Source organism: Pteronotus mesoamericanus, unplaced genomic scaffold, assembly GCF_021234165.1.
Source record: "Pteronotus mesoamericanus isolate MK-2021 breed Mesoamerican mustached bat unplaced genomic scaffold, CSHL_Meso_final contig_947, whole genome shotgun sequence".
Lineage (NCBI taxonomy): Eukaryota > Metazoa > Chordata > Mammalia > Chiroptera > Mormoopidae > Pteronotus > Pteronotus mesoamericanus.
In genome coordinates, this window is record NW_026555287.1 from 636,314 (window position 1) to 652,500 (window position 16,187).

At 58.1% G+C, this 16,187-nt stretch overlaps 2 protein-coding genes across 3 annotated transcripts in view; one reads left to right on the top strand and one right to left on the bottom strand.

Moving 5' to 3' along the window:
- Positions 1-5,623, top strand: part of NPRL3 (NPR3 like, GATOR1 complex subunit) — a 39,631-nt gene extending 34,008 nt beyond the window's left edge. For both annotated transcript variants that reach the window (XM_054586763.1, XM_054586762.1), the window contains 5 exons: positions 276-382; positions 869-998; positions 3,039-3,228; positions 3,874-4,066; positions 4,959-5,623. In XM_054586763.1, coding sequence (XP_054442738.1) covers positions 276-382; positions 869-998; positions 3,039-3,228; positions 3,874-4,066; positions 4,959-5,124 — 786 coding nt within the window. In that variant the 3' untranslated portion in view covers positions 5,125-5,623. The remainder of the gene's footprint in view (positions 1-275; positions 383-868; positions 999-3,038; positions 3,229-3,873; positions 4,067-4,958) is intronic.
- A 256-nt stretch (positions 5,624-5,879) lies between these two features.
- MPG (N-methylpurine DNA glycosylase) lies at positions 5,880-14,484 on the bottom strand. Its single transcript, XM_054586764.1, has 4 exons — positions 14,358-14,484; positions 12,037-12,261; positions 8,964-9,168; positions 5,880-6,324 (listed from the first exon to the last, which is right to left on the bottom strand). The coding sequence occupies exons 1-4, from the start codon at positions 14,379-14,381 to the stop codon at positions 5,948-5,950; spliced, it is 831 nt and encodes a 276-aa protein (XP_054442739.1). The 5' UTR covers positions 14,382-14,484; the 3' UTR covers positions 5,880-5,947.
- Between the last annotated feature and the right edge of the window lie 1,703 nt (positions 14,485-16,187).

Sequence of the window (16,187 nt, forward strand, 5' to 3'; positions counted from 1 at the left end):
CGGCTGAGCTGACCCCTTGATCCTGGGTGCCCTAAATGTCCCTATGCTCCTGGGACCTTTCCTTAGTGTCGGCCAGAGCAGTACAGGGCCCTAATGGGGAATTGAAAGTCCCAAACTGTACAGGGAGCAGGATAAAAATGCTTGTCGCTCTGAGCACAGAAAATGCGGTGTGTGCTGGCTGTGCCCAGTACGTTGGAGGAGGTTGGGTAGTCAGGGAAGAAGCCCCAGTGGGTCAGCCTCCCAGGCACTGTCCGGCCGGCCCCCTCTGCCTGCAGGTTTTCCAGCTTGCGGCTCACCTGGTGTACTGGGGCAAGGCCATCATCATCTACCCGCTGTGTGAGAACAACGTCTACATGCTTTCTCCCAATGCCAGCGTATGTTTGTGAGTACCTCTGGCTGCCGAGTCCAAGGCCCCTGAATGGGAAGGGGGTGTGGCTGGCAGGGCCTTCCAGGTGGCGCTCCCCAGGTCAGCCAGGCCTTCACTTGGACCAGACGCCTGGCCTCTGCCTTGCCCAGGTTCCAGCTCTGGCCTGGTCCAGCACCACCTGGCCCTCCTTGGCCTGTGCTTTTCCAGCACCCGCAGCCTCCAAGAGGGGCCTGCGCCTGCCGTTTCTACAGCCAGTGGGCTCTGTACGGGGTGCCCGAGGGGAGGTCAGGAGCCTCGGCTTTGATTTGGGGGTGCCCATGGCTTCTGCCACCTCTTGAGGGAAAGCAACGGGGCTGTGTCCTCATCGTACCCATCCTGACCTACCCTCCGTGCTGCACTTCCCTGCTGCCTACCGCAGGCTCGTGGCAAGGGCACGGGTGCTGCGAATCATGATGGGGAGGTCACGGAGCTCACGGACGCACTTGCCTCACCTGTCCCCAGGTATTCCCCACTGGCTGAGCAGTTCTCCCACCAGTTCCCGTCGCATGACCTGCCATCTGTCCTTGCCAAGTTCTCCTTGCCTGTCTCCTTGTCAGAATTTAGGAACCCCCTCGCTCCCCCTGTGCAAGAGGTGAGTCTCAGGAGCTGGGGGAACCCAGGAACCAGATCCAACGGTTCTCAATAATGTCACACCCTTAATTTTGGTTGGGGGGACAGAAGGGGCTTTACCATGTAGGCGGTCCATGCTGTACCAGGGTAACAGAAAGCTGGCTCCCCAGCCAGGCCACCTGCAGAGGCTTGGCCAGGTACCCAGCACTTGGTCAGTCCCAAGTCCCTCCCCGCCCCCCCCCCCCCCCACCATGGAGCCCACCCTGGCTGCAGGGGGTTGTTGTTAAGGTTAAAACCACACTAAGAGGCCTGGCCAGAAGAGTGCTGATCTTTCCTGGGAGGACAGAGCCACCTGGTGCCCTGTTCTGGGCCTAGATCCCACAGATGGAGGAGGCAGAACTGGTTTTGTTTTCTCTGAGCCTGGGCCCTGTTGACCTTTTCCCTCCCCGTCGTGGTCCAGGTGGTCACTGGGTGTAGGCTCACTGGTACCCAGAATCTCGTCCAGGAGGACATGGAGAGGATGGGTCCGGGCAGAGGGGTGGGCGGAGGGGCTCCAGGGAGGCGGGAGGCATGCGGAATGGTAGGGTGGGTTCGGACTGTGTCTGTGGGAGGGCTGAGTGCACCCTGGATCTTCCTCCCCACTGAACTCCTGGGGCTCTGGGCAGGGACCCAGGCTGGGGCCAGATGGGACAGGTGTCAGAGATGGGGCTGGGTGTTCTTAAGGCTTTGTCTTCAAAAGCAAAGCATTTACTTTAATAAGCAGCAGATCTGTTAGGCAAAACCAGTTTTTAGAAGGCCTTTTCCTTTGTCAGATTGTGAATGAGAAGGCAATCCTGGTTCCTCAGTTCATTTAGATGCTGAGTGAGACAGAGTTCTAAATGCCGTCTTTCATGGAGCCTTTGGTCTCCAGGAACTGTGCCAGGTCATGCCAGCTGAAAGAAAGACACATTTGCATCTGCACCCTCCCCCTCCCTAACAGAAATTTCCTGATCGTCTGGAAGGCGGGTGGATTTTTCAGGCCATGCCTGAGGGGCAGCCTCATGCCTTGTCAGGGGGCCCAGAGAGAGCTGGATTTGGTTCTGCACAGCCCTGGGGTGAGGCTGCCTGCTTCTCATCCCTCCTGCTTCAGGCCTGGAATATGCTCCTCGGTGCTTATGGAGCCTCTGTTTTATTTCTTAATTTAAAGTTATTTTACAATCCTTTTCAGTTTTATTTGGTGTGACCAGGTCATACATGCCCATGATATACCCCTATGTCCATGCGTGGTCAGGCAGCCCCTTCAGGAGGGGACCCTCAAAGATGATCAAGCAGATGTGTGCGCCTGAGAACATGGGCACCATCTGCATGCATTTTCGTGCTCACTGGTGCAGGAGCCCCGCCAGCACAGCGTTCCTCACTGCTCCTAGTCAGGTGCCGGCGCTGTGGGAGAGGAGGGAATGTGCTAGTCCCGTGGGGGAGGGTGGGGAGCACGCAGCCCCAGCAGGGATCCCTGTCCCTGGGCAGGCTTTCAGGTTGACTTGAGGAAGGGACTTCCTACTCTCAGGGCAGCTACCCACAGCTTCTTTCGGAACAGTGTCCAGGCCACAGGGAGAGGGTCCCACAGGCACAGCTCAGCGTGGTGGTGGGGCTCAAGTGGCAGGGCCCAGTGGGCTGAGGAGACAAGGCAGAAGAGGGGCAGCTCGGAGCTGGGAGGGCACCTGGGCCTCCACATCACAGGTCCTGGTCCTCAGCTCTGGGCAAGAAAGGCCAGACACTAGGGCAGCCCAGGTGTGTGGTGGGAGCAAGTGCAGGTATGGCCTCCGCTGCTCTCCCATCCTCACTGCCTTCCCTGGAGGCTCTTAGGCTCGCAGAGTCAGCCAGTGGCTAAGAGCTCCTTCCTGAAGGGGGAGCCACCTTCCTGCTGGAAGTCGGGCCCCTGGAGCTCATGTATCCCTGGATCTCCAGGGTGACTTGTGGGGGTCGTGTCTTAGGCCAAGGCACCCCATTTCTCTGAGGAAGGGAACAGGGCAGTGGTGGGGGCCAGCCGCTCCCAGTGCCCCAGCTCACACTGTCTGTCCTGCAGACGCAGCTCATTCAGATGGTGATATGGATGCTGCAGCACAGGCTCCTGGTCCAGCTGCACACCTACGTTTGCCTGATGGCCTCGCCCAGCCAGGACGAGCCCCGCCTGCGCGAGGAAGAGGTCCCCTTCACTACCAGGGTCGGCGGCCGCAGCCTCAGCACACCCAATGCCCTGAGCTTTGGCTCCCCAAGTAGGAGTCCCCCGCCCAGGGCATCTTTGTGGTGGCAGGGTTGGGGAGTGAGCACCTAGGGGACGCCTGGGAGTGGTGGCCGGGTGGTCCAACAGAGGCATTGCTGGGAATGCCTGAGGAGCCACACATGCACACCTGTACACATACCTGCCTCTCGTGGGCAGCTGGGTCCTCATGCAGACAGCCTTCCTTAAAGGAGCACAAGAGGCCCCCCTCCCCGATTTCCCTGTGCCTTTTTGGCTGTGAGGAGGAGGTTGTACCTTTGGGCTCTTGAGCAGGGGCCTTCGCAGGTCAGGAGCGGCCTGCCCCCAGCCTGCCGTGTTATTCAGCACTGGCAGGACAACTGAAACCTCTGTACCCAGGGCCTGTCAGGGGACAATGACTGTCATGGTCCCTTCTTTAAAGAGCCATTGTGGCCATACCGTGTCTCCAAAGGCAGTAGTGCCTTGCCAAGCTCCAGGTCCCTGGGCTTGGAGAAGAAGGGCTAGAAGGCTTTGTGGGCAGCACCTCCCCAGGCTGAGGCCTGACCTTGGGCTTCAGGCTCAGTGCGAGGAGCTGGCCTGCCCAGGGCTCTTTGTCATTCATATTGGGTGGGAGGGGTGTCCTTGGGAGGCTGGCTGCTCCCTGACCCATGTCCACTCACAGCCAGCAGTGACGATATGACGCTCACTAGCCCCAGTATGGACAACTCCAGCGCAGAGCTTCTCCCCAGTGGGGACTCCCCGCTGAACAAGAGGATGACAGAGAACCTGCTGGCCAGCCTGTCAGAGCATGAGCGGGCAGCCATCCTCAGTGTGCCTGCGGCCCAGAACCCTGAGGACCTCCGCATGTTTGCCAGGTGGGAGCAGGGTGCCTGGAGGGGCTGGGTCCAAGTCCAGGGTCAGGACAGCAAGTGGATGGGGATGTACTCACCAAACCCCAGCTTAAATCCATTGATGACAAATGGCACTCACTGGCTGAGGTGGGGTCTCATGCACTTGGGTGTCCCTACCTCGTCTCTATTTGTGCCAGGCATGAGTTCAGTCTGTTGCTGACTCAGTTGTTGGTGCCTCTGTCTTTGGGAGTATTACTAGTACTTCCTGGGTGTTTCTTGTCACTTCTTAGGAAGTGGCAGCAAGTTCTCATCCTCATGGGGCTTGGCAGAAATTTTTCCGAGCACTCAGCCTGGGGGTAGGGGAATCCTTATCATAGGTGACATAGACTTTGTCGCTCTCACCCCTGACTTGGGAGACACTGTAGGTATATGGTTTTCGGGAATAGGTCAGGCTGACAGGGACTGAGCCCCCAGTGAATAACCACACACCAGGTAGCTTTCAGGCAGCTGGTCCAGATCTCTCTTCAGCCCCAGCCGCAGACACCCCCTGAGCAGTGACCCCATTTGGATGCAGAACCACGGGGGGCTTGCTGCCATAGTAGCATGAAAGAGAAGCCTCTGGCAGACCTGTCCTGTGCTGCCCCGCTCATGTCAGAATGCTGAGGGAGAGTGTGACCTCCAGGCTCTGGCAGGCTCTGGGGTTTGAACAGCCATGTGTCCTCATGGACCCACCTCAGGGGACCATGGTGAGCAATGAGTCCAGGACATTTGCCTGCTCCTATTGGGGGGCAGGGGCATGGGCGTCTGCCTCCCTAGGCCTCTGAGACCCCTGCACCAGCTCTGATTTGGCCTGTGGGCCATTCAGTGGCTGATAGGACAGAGGCCAGCCTGGGCTTTTGCCATCCCTCCCCACCAGGCTCCTGCAGTACTTCCGTGGCCGCCACCACCTAGAGGAGATCATGTACAATGAGAACACAAGGCGCTCCCAGCTGCTCATGCTTTTCGACAAGTTCCGCAGCGTGCTGGTGGTGACCACCCACGAGGACCCAGTCATTGCTGTCTTCCAGGCTTTGCTTACATGAACCTGGGCTGAGGACGCAGAGGCAGGCTGCTGCAGTGGGTGGGGGCACTGGCATCTCCCCACCCCAGGGCTCCTCCCCCCTTGCCTGAGTCCTCAGCCCTGAAGTGTGACTTCAGCCCAGTTCAGCTGCCACACGGGAATGCTACCCTTTGCATTGCCACTCATCTAGTCCTCAAAACAGTCTCAGTGTCTGAGCTGAGAAGGTGAGGCTCTGAGCTGGGGGGAGCAGCGTTCAGGACTCATGCTGAACGAGGCCTGCGTGCTTCCCACACAGATTTGGGTCATGTTTCCTTGACCTTCCTCCCAACCCTGTCTGTGTTCCCTGGCACCCTCCACTGTTGCCCTTCCAAGACTGTGAGAGCCGAGTGCCTGGCCCATCCTGTGCGGCCCAGCACTGTCCCATTCCTCCTCGTTAGCTGCGGGCCTTCCCTGGCTGGGCCCTCACCACAGCCCAATGTTAGCTACCAGGAAGCTCGTGGCCATGCCATCTACCTGCCTTTGCCACCTGAGCCATGAGGGCCTGGGTTGATCCACGGTGCTTACTTGGCTCCCCCCTGGGGGTGGGTCTGCCAGGGTGCTTCCGAGTCCTCTCACAAGAGGGGAGTGCAGGGGGCCTGCAACAGGTCCGAGGAAGGAAGTGTCCGTGCTGGGCCGGGCTCTCTAGGTACCCTGCCACACACAGGGCCCCTGATACTCCCATCCTGGAGGAAGCTGACCATTAAGGAGGGGCTCTGGCTGAGATACAAGCAACACATGTTTTCTAGAAGTGAAGTATTTATTTGGTTTTTAAACAATTAAAAAGTTTGTTCTGAGCAGGCCCTTGCTCAGACCTGTGCGTTCTGCTCAGCTGCTCTGTCTACCACACTGACCCAGGGGCTGCCCTGGATGTAGAACCGCAGGGGCTTCTGGGCCCACTCTCCTGCGTTGCCGATGCCCACTCGGGCTGCCGCCACCACAGCTGGCTCCCTGGGCCACGGTGGGCCACGTTCTAGCCATATGGCCTTGTCCTTGGTGAGGTCGCGTTGGTCAAAGCTCTTGTTGATGGCCAGGGCCTGACAGAGCTTGGAGGGGCCACTGCAGAGCTCACGGTCTTTGAGGGCCCGGCCTGTATTGCTTTTCCGGGAGGTGCTGCGAAGCTGCCGCATGGTCTCTAGGCCCTCCAGGGGCTCCAGGGCTCGCAGCAGGACACATGCCCCGTCCCCTGTGAGACAGACAGTGACTGGCCCTCCCTGCCCTAGTGCACAACCAGTGCTGCAGGGATGACGCAGCTGCCTTCCTTAGCACTCCTATGCTCATTCACTGTGCAGATCCTCTGCCTGTCACTCCCTCCTGCACCTGTACCCGGGGGCCCCCAGGTGAGGCCTCCATGAAGCCAGAAGGCCTAAACACCAGCTATGGAGAACCAGCAAAAATGCTTAGCGAGTGCTTGTAGTTGACCCCCCCCTTGGCTTCTCTGGTTTGGTGGTCAGCAGCAGCTTTGAGGCTGGCAAAGGAAACCCTAGATAGCCAGCTCGCTCTGGGCTCGGTGACCCCTCCAGGAAGCTGGAAGCAGAGAGCTTCAGGGTTGGCCCAGATCCTTGCCGGGCCCCAGAGTCCCCTACCTGCCTCTACCCATTCAGTATCTATTGGGTAAGCCAGAAGGTTGGCTCCGAGCAGCTACCAGTGTTCACAGGATGCTGGGTGAGCCCCACCCCATGACCCAGTGGGGAGACTGACAGGGCAGAAGGAGGTGTCTGCTGATTGTACCCCTCCCCTCCCTTGGGATCCCCTTTGGCCCAGCCCTCCCCCACCAGTCCAGGTTACTTCAAAGGCTAGGCAGCAAACTGATACCTGGGGCCCAAAAAGACACATTTGTCCAAATTCCCTTGGCCCTGCATGGCTAGGGGCAGTGATTACTCGGACCCTGGCCAGAGGCGCCCCAATCCCAGCAAGGCCCCTCTCCTGAGACACCAGCTCTCCCGACCAATGTTGGCCTACCCTTCCACCTGAGAGGCTGACACGCTCAGCCTAAGGGACGGCTGGGCCAGCCCCCACTCTCAGGCCTCGCCATACAGGCCTCATCAGCACCCAGGAGCTGGCCCTGAGTGGACACAGTGGCTGCGCCCTCCTGCACTGCTAGCAGCTGGCAAGTGGGGTTTTTGTGACCAGACACTTTGAACCAGCCAGTTTTCAAAGGACCTCAAGACACCTAAGGTCAAGCAAAGACTTGAAGTTCCAATCGCTCTATAATTCCTGAGCCCTTCCCAACCCACTAGCCTCAGGGTTACCTCCTTGTCCACCTTGAGCCGTGTGAGTTGACAAGTCCCTCACTGTCTCACTAAGCCCCCAAATGGGTGAAAGGAGCAGTGTGCCCCACCCATCACCAATATCCCACGCCTGGAACATACCAGTCCTGCGTCCTGACATAAAACCCCAGTACCCTAGTCCCTTCCTGCTGAGTATCCAGTCTCACCCTACTCCTCTGCCCGCACCACCTGCTTGGTCTCAGCAACCTCACCTCGCTACTCTTCCGGTCCTTTCTGTACTGTCTCCACCCTGCGGGCAGGCAGGCACAGGTGATATACTTCACCTCCCCTCTCCCTTGATGTATCAGGATAACCTTTGGCTTTCGCCCTGACTCTGTACAAATGGGGTTTTCTGCCCCTGCTGAACTAGGTGTTCCTGGGGCATCTTGGTTGTATGTCCAGAAGATAATATGCCACCTCCCACATCTGCGCTGTCTGCCCTCAGAAGCCCTGGCTCCTCCTCCTCACTGACCACGGCCCTAGGCACCTCTGGACTCGGTCCCTCTCCTTATTTGAATTCAGGCCCATTTCACATGAGGTGGTTGGTTTCGTTGCCAAAGAAACGCTCGATGACCAAAATCAGCTCTCCAGGGTGGTAACGGCCCCGTGCGGTGGTCCCCACTATCCCTGATGTTTCCATCCATGCCCTTTCTGTGGCACGGGTTACCCCCACCCTGCCCCTGCAGCTCTGGCATGAATAGCCCCAGCTGTTGTCTCTGGGCAATCACAACTCCGTCACTGAATCATCCAGCAAATGTGTCTGACTTGCAGCATACTCAAACTCACCCCCTCACTGCCCTCAGGCATTTGTCCATCTTGGGACCAGCAAGAGGAGGCTGGGCAGGCAGACAGACAGACAGACAGACAGACACTGGGACTCGCTAGCCAGAGTGGGCTGGGCAGACCCTGCTCCTGGTCAGGCTCTGACAGGTTGATGATACAGGCTCTTCTGAGCACAGACCACCCAGAAGACAGCCGCCTGCTCCCAGAGAACAGAGGCTGCCCCAGACAGGTTCCACATGGCGAGTGGGTTCTCCTGGGAGCTCTAGGCTAGCATCTCCCTCCTGTACTGACATTCGATGTGGATGGTTTTCAGGGAGTGGGGGCATCTCCTGTGCGCTGTGAGCTGCATCCCACCAGTTGTAATGACCAAAAATGCCTCCAAGCATTGCCTGATGTTCCCCAAGGGTGACAGAATCATCCCCAGTTGAGAACAACTGATTCAGCCCCCATAACTGGCACCCTGGCAAGGCTCTTGCCTGAGCCCAACTCAGATTTAACCCTCCTTTTCACACAACTAGCCCCTCCTGAATCTACCCTGGGCCATTGGTACTACCAGCTCTGAGCTCTGGAACTAGTGGCACCTCATAGAACCTGTCTGCTTTGTTTAGGTCAACCCATGACCTCCAATGGGGGCCCCGGCCCCTCTGACCTAGCCTAGCAACGACATGTCCTTGCTCAAGCACCTGCCTCCCCCTGGTCCTCTCGGGTCTCCCAGCTGCCAGCTGAGGGGGCTGTGCCCAGGCCTCCTGCTCCAGCCCCCAGCACCGCTCACCTTGGCTGGAGACATTCATGCAAAAGTACATGCCATAGATGAAGTACACATATAGGGTCCCCGGCGTCATGAACATGCTGCGGTTGCGGGGGGTCTGCCGGCCACCCCTTGAGTGGGCAGCTTCATCCTCTGGCCCCAAGTATGCCTCAGTCTCCACAATGCGGCCACGGAGCTCTGTCCCATCATCGAGTTGCCGGACCAAGACCTGTGGGCAGTCGGTGTCAGCTCAGGGCAGGAAGGAATGGGTCGACTCCACCGGACAGTGCACAGCTGGACCTCGCCTCCCTAGCTCAGGACACACCAGGGCCAGCCAGTTTCCTCCCAATGTTCCCTCTGTCTTGCTGGACCTTGCTCACTAAGTGCCTTGTCCATAGACAACAGCCATTTGAAGCTCTAGCCATTGCTGGGCTGCAAACCAGCACCAGCAAGTTCATGTACTCCATGTCCTCTCAGCAGGGCCCTCCATCACATTGTGCCATTCCCTCCCGCCCCCCGCAAATACCCCTGAACTTCCATGCTTACGCTGAGGCAGGGCAGCATGGAGCACACCCCTATGGTGTCCTCACATGGCTGCCTGGGACATTCCAGAACCTGTGGAATAACCACAAAGCCCTGTCACACTCAGCTCCCCGCTAATAGCTTTGAAAGGCCTTTCTGAGCAGCAACACTGGCTGCCCCCTCGTGCTCCTAGCCTGAACCGTGGCCCGGGGTGCAGCCAGCTCCACAAGGGATGGGGTCAGTGTGCACTGGGCCAGGAAGATCAGCCTAGCTGCGGTTGGCTTGGATAGTACCCTGGGCAGGGGTCTGGCCAGGAGGGGACACAGGGACCAGCTGAGGACAGAGGGCAGTTGCCAGGTGTTGTCACTGGAGGGGCGGGTGCTCTCAGGCCAGCAGAGCACCTAGAGAGCAGCCAGGGGAGCCAGAGAGGGCTTGCAGAGTGCTGAGCAAGCCAGGGAGTCAAATCCTCCCTCACCTGGAGCCTTCCTGCCCTGTGGGGGTGCTTATGTCTTGAATGCATGGCACAGTATAACCCTGGGAATGAAGAGCAGTTAATGCTCAGGGTTCAGAGCCCCAAGCCTGGCTCGACAAGCGTTCACAGTGGAGTTCTGGGGGCAGCCACCTCCTGAGGCATGTTCCCAGCATCTGCCTTGTCCTTAGGCCAGGCCTCCCTGCCTCAGTCCAGGGAGCCCAGGGAGCCTGCAGCCAGGGTCAGTGTCATGGGACTGGGAGGAGCATGCTGAAGCCTGGACACTCAGTGGGGAAGGTCCTGGAGACAGGGTGGAGGAAGGGAGGGAGTCAATGCCTCTCCTGGATGCCCATCTCCAGGCAAGAAAGGGAGGCCCGGTTCCATCGCAGTTGAGACCTCTCTTCCATCTTTCAGATCAAAGAGGAGGTTCATTTATTGGCTCCACTCTTCGTATTTCCACACCTCCAGGAGGCCTACTGGGGGCCAGCTGCCCTTCTGGAGAGGAGCATCTTGCGGCCCTTTTCTCACTCATTTTTTTAATTTGAATTTTCTGCTTTGAATTTCACTCTGATAAAATTTCCAGATAGTAGATATTGGTTGCCTCCCGTGCCCATTACAAAGACATTTCCTTCTTGCTGGTGGAGAGTCCTCGGCAAGGAGAGAAGCGACACGCTTCTCAGACATGAGGGTGACTTGAGAGTGGGCTGGGTGTCATGGCAACTCATTGCTCCCTGAAATGACCCGTAGAGGGGTGACTCGAGCCTGGTGAAGGGGTCGGCAAGGACATCCACTGGGAGGTTGTAAGAGGACAAAGGAACACAGGGTGAAACACCTCCTCCTCTGCTGGATATTGCCCCGCCCACCCTCGGGCTCACATGGGCATGATGGGGGCCTAAAGGGAGACTGGGACACGCCAAGGCCTTTGGGCCTGACTGATCTGATGCTGGGACTCCCTGTGCCATTGTGTGTGAGATCATAAACCCTCATTATCTAGGGTTCTTTCAGAAGAGCCCCTTCGCCCTGGTAGCTGAAAGCATTCTCATAGGAACAGATCTGGTCCTTACCCACTAAGTTCCACTTTAGGTCCAACTCCACTAGCCCACGTTTCAGGGTCTGATCCTTTCAGCACCCACTTCCCGGCACCAATTTTTCACTTAGTCACAGAAACTGATTTTACCTTCACAATTTTAACGTAAAGGTAGCCTCACGAAATGACACAGGATAGCCACGGAAACTCCAAGGGGACCAGAAAAGTAGGCCTAGAGTCTGATACCCAGGAACAACACCCAGATGGTGCTCCAGACAGATGTGGCCAAAACTCCACTGTTGGCACATGGACGCTGCACAATCTCTGCTTCCCAGCCCAGGGCCTGGACCTGCTCTGAGCTACAGGGGCCACTGGGGAGCCAGCACTGGCCCTGTGAGCTGCTGTGCTGAGAAGGAGGCTGTCAAGGCAACCCTGACACCGGGCAGTCCGTAGGCCATGGCTACCCTTCTCATGTGGCTAAAGGCTGTCACCATTGCCATGGCTGGTGTGGCTCCGTTACCCTGTAACCGAAAGGTTGCAGGTTCAATTCCCAGTCCGGGCACATATGTAGGTTGGGGGTTCAGTCCCAGATCTGGGCGTGTGTGGGAGGCACCCAATCGATGCTTCTCTCTTGCACTGATGTTTCTCTTTCTCCCTCTTTCTCTAAAAGCAATGAAAGCTACAGAGGGCACTGTGTCAGGGGACAGGGCAGGCAAAGTGAGCCCCTCACAGACTCGGGGTCCAGTACTTGAAAGAAACCTGCCCTGTGGGCAATACTAGGTGGAGAGGGCTAACGTCCTCAGTGCCCAGAGCAGGCAGGCCAGGCAGGCAGTGGCTCCCCTGCCCCCACCCGGGCAGCCGCCACCAACAACCTCAGCATTCTCTCCAGCTGACCCCGGACGCACCCGCTGCCCCAGATGACTGAGGTGAAGCTATCCAGGAACAAGTACTGACAAAGCCGCTAACTGCGTGAGGACAAGCAGGACCAAGTCAGGGATATGAGCCCGAGGTCTGGGGGCCACACACACTGCTTGGTGATGACCACTTCAGCAGAGGCCACTTCACTAGGTTTACATTACCTGTCCCAGAAATGCCCGGGCTAGGGAGACTGCAGGCTGGTCGAAAAAGTCCAATCCCAGTCGGGCAGGGTGGTTTGAAAAATAGATACTGTACTGGGGGCCCAGGGTCTTGGGCAGACCCAGGCGGGGCTCCTTGGGGGAAGGCGTCTGGGATCCATCTGGTGGGCTCTGATGCTGCTCTGCCTCCAAAGGTCGCTGCTTTTTTTGCCCCAGTTTGCGGGAAAGCTGTAACAGGAAAGAACAAAATAAAGCGTCTGAATAGGAGAGGGCAGATGAAGTCAGCCGGCGGTGAAGTCAGCCTCATAGAGCTTCGGGACTGTATTTGACTGTCTGTCTCAGATTCCTCACCTGCAAAATGAGGGAAACCAATTTGTGCAAACAGAATGCCACATCTGATGCGCCCACCCCCTTGCTGGGCCCCAGCTGGCCTTGGGAAATGAAGGCATGTGAGGGCAAGGTTGGTGGCAGTGGTGACAGGGTGACCACTCTGCTTCACAGGCCTGCCTCATGCAGAAGATGTACAATGCAGTGGCAAAGGGCTGTAGCGCGCAGGGAGGGGACAGTGGGCACAAGAGCCTGGGACAGGAGGGCTGCTATCCTCTGATTCCCATTTATCACAAAGATCCCAAATGAACTGAGCTTGTTTCTGGAACCCTGCCCTTTGCACCTGACCTTACCCAAGAGTTTGGTGGAGGAATGGACAGTGGGACATCCGTGCCCCCACCCCAGCTGACGCACCCACTGTGCCAGGCCCCAACTCAGAACTGCCCAGAAGGTCTGACACACACGGGTGGGTGGACACCTGGCTGACCCTCTGCTTGGCACCATTCCAAGCCCATGACCCACCCAGTGAGTCCCCAGTTGTCCTCTGCCCCATGACCCAAGATGTCAGAATGATAAGGAACCAAGTAGGGCAAAGGTGAGGTCTCCTGAAGGACGAGGAAGACCTGCGGACAACCTGCGCAGTTTCCACCTCCTACCTGCCACAACGCTGCTGCCCTGCCCCCACCCCACCCCCGGAAATCTGAGCACATACCTTTGGCTGTTCTAGGAACAGCTGATCTCCAAAGAGAAAGGGAAAATAAAGGGAGCAGATGAGCATCAGGGCCTGGAAACACCATCCTCAAGGGCTGATCTTCAGCAGTACCCATGTCTCCCTAACATGTGACAGACCCATTATTTTTAACATAAGTGCTGACATTCTGTGTCAAGCGGAGACCGCCAGTCTGCTGAGAATGGACGCTGACGTGACTGTCTTTGCAGTCCAGCCCATCTGCCAATACCTACCATGGGCTCAGACTCTGGGACGCCTTGGCCCCTGCTCTCACCCCGAGTTTGGCCTCTGGCCAGCCTCATGGTACTTGGGTCACTCTGGGTCTCTGCACTGGCCCACCCTGGGTGGTAGGGGTCCCCTGTGGCTGTCCAGGGACTGAGGCTCAGAGAGGCCTTAGCCTCCCCTTATAGACCTAAGGATTCAAAACTGCCTCGGAGGCCTTTGTAGGGATGGTGACGCAGGCTGTATAACCTGAGAGCTGAGGGATGGGGTGGCCCTGCCCTTGCACGGAAGAGTGAGTGCTGCCTCAAACCGTGCACCTGGGCACCTCACATGCATCGCCTGGTCCTGGTTAGAAATAAGGGTTCCCTGGGCGAGAAGCCCCAGAAAATGACTGAAGGATGTCTGCCTCTGTTCCCCCATCTATGGTAAGGGAACCAACAACATCTGCACTTTAAATAAAATGAGTCCAGGAAAGCACTTGCCTGGCATAAAGCAAGCACTCAGTGAATGGAAGTAAGAAACAGTGTCCACCCGGGATACCTCCGGGCAAAACCTGGGGATGAGACTCTTGCCAGGCTGGGAGGGTCTGGCCTAGATGGAGGTCTCCAAGGGACCCACCAGCCCTCCATCAAAACCTGGACAAACAGAGGATTAGTAAATAAAGGGAAACCATTTATCTGGCCGTGACAGACACTAGGGCTAACCGGACGTCAACCCCATGGTCATTTCTGTCGGCAGGCTGGCTCCTTGGAGAGCCGACATTTGAGCTGGGCCTACGTGCCTAGCACTTAACTGGTGTCGGGGTCTCCTCCTAGACCTGCTTGGAGACCTCGGACCGGGCCTCGACTTTACTTCTGGCAAATGGAGCCTAGCCCTGAGTCCGACCCCCCCCGATGGACGCTCGCCTGGGAACCGCAGACCCCGCGCGCACAGTCGTGCCCGCCGTGCGCACGTTACTAGTTTTCCGCGGATTGTGCGACTCCGCGTAAGAGTTTCGCCCTCCGAGACTGATCCTCGCCTTGCGTGGAGCGAGAAGCGGGCTCACCTGGATCCCGCTACGCACGGGCATCCCGCGGCTCAAGCCGGGACTCTTCAGGGACAGAGACCAGCCCAGGTCAGAGCCCACCCAGGAGCCGAAGCCGGAAGCACCGCCCCGGCCGGGAGTGGAGCCGGCGCCTGCGCCTGCGCGGAGGAGGACGGAAGCCTGAGGGGCGGTCTCCCTGTAGGAGGAGGGACCCGGGTGGGACCATGCGGGGGTGGCTGCGGGGGACCCAGGCTCCCGGGAGATCCCCTTGCCAGGCGCCCCACCTCCCGTCCTGGACAAAAGCCCGGGACTGCTGGGGCACTGTAGTGTAAGAAGAGGGAGAAGGCGTCTGAGATTGGGGCGCGACCTGCCTCACCTCGACGCTGCTCCCAGTGACCTGCCTCCGCCCTTCTTGCCCTTTGTTTGGTTCTGCCCACGGTTGTAGAGCCCACTCCAGCACCAGCCAGTGGCCGGACCACCGAGAGGACTGGCCCGTCATGAATCTTGACTGGACCCTCGAGGGTCCCGGGTTGTAGGAGTAGTGCTCTGGGGAAGTGGCCTGCAGACAGCAGGGTCCAATTGGAGGTCACGTGAGGGAGGTGGTGGGAGACCTGGTTCTTGGAGCATGACTTCCGAGACGTCGGAATAAGTCTTTTGGGTGGAGAGGACACGCTCGGCGGGGGAGTGGGCCGGAAAGACTGTGTCTGGGAAGCTGATGCTGGACCATCACAAGCAATCGGGGATGCCGTCTCAGCAGTGGAGCCTGCACCTCTCCCCGAGGATGTTGAGGGGATCCCATCCCTGTCCTGGAGTGGACCTGCTGGATCATGGCCAGCCTCCCCACGAGTCTGAGGCCTGGACTAGGGCTATGGGAATCTGAGCAGAACAGTGAATGCAGACTTGCATGGCAGCAGCTAGGGACAGAATGGGGAATACTGCTGCCCTCCACCTCTGAGGCCCCTTCCCACACCTAGCACCAGCTGCGCACTCTTTTCATAATCTCTCAAGTCGGATTTGTGTCCCCGGGAGGAAGGGAAGGGGAATCTGCGTAGGGCAGTGCCTGGTCCAGAGGAAGGAAGGACTATAGTTAGTTGCTGTTCACGCATTGTGCTGTTTTGGGGAAATAAGGCACACGGGTAGCACCTAACACTCAACAGAGCCACCCCTCCATTCTGTCACTCTAGGGTTTTTCTGGGTCTGCAGGGCCCCTCTGCTGTGGCAGGCACAGCCTCACTCCATATACAACCCACCCCTATCCTGGGAAAACCCTGGCCCTGGGAGGGGGTACTCAAAGGATTGTGTCAAAAGCGGGGGAGGTGGTGCTGGATGGGTCATGTGACTGGGGCCCTCAGATAAGCATGGCACCTGGTCTCAGGGCAAGTCCAGCTGGGAGGACCCTGATCTCCAATTGCTCCTTCTTTTCTGACCAGCCCGGAGGCTGAACTCCTGCCCTCCAGCCTCCCACCCCCCACCCCAGGGCCCCAACCAGGACTTCCTGGGGAGGGAGGGGCAGCAGCCTTCCATCCTGCTGGAAGCCACCCAGCAGTCTGTGGCACTAGTGCTGCTTCCGGGGGTGGGCAATGTGTCATAAACCCATGCTTATAAGGCAGGCCTGGATGTGACTTCCCACCACTTTCTTTCTTTTCCTCCTCAATCCCTGCAGCCATTCTACTTAAACAATGACTCCCCCTTCCAGCTTTCTTGTGTGCCCAGCCCCCATCCCCCCTCCCTTCCTCTTCTCCCTCACTTTGGGAGGGAAACTGAGGCCCCAGTTAGGCTTCATCTCCCTGGTGAGGGCAGGGGCAGGGTGGGTGCTGTTTTGCATTCATTTTAATTTGTATTTCACAAATG

Bases quoted from the DNA above. Each gene is read 5' to 3' on its own strand.
- MPG (XM_054586764.1), bottom strand. From the start codon at position 14,381: ATGCCCGTGCGTAGCGGGATCCAG. The intron at 12,262-14,357 runs GTGAGCCCGCTT...TTCCTGTTACAG, and splicing joins CCGTGCGTAGCGGGATCCAG to CTTTCCCGCAAACTGGGGCA. The intron at 6,325-8,963 runs GTGAGCGGTGCT...TCTGTCTCACAG, and splicing joins CATGAATGTCTCCAGCCAAG to GGGACGGGGCATGTGTCCTG.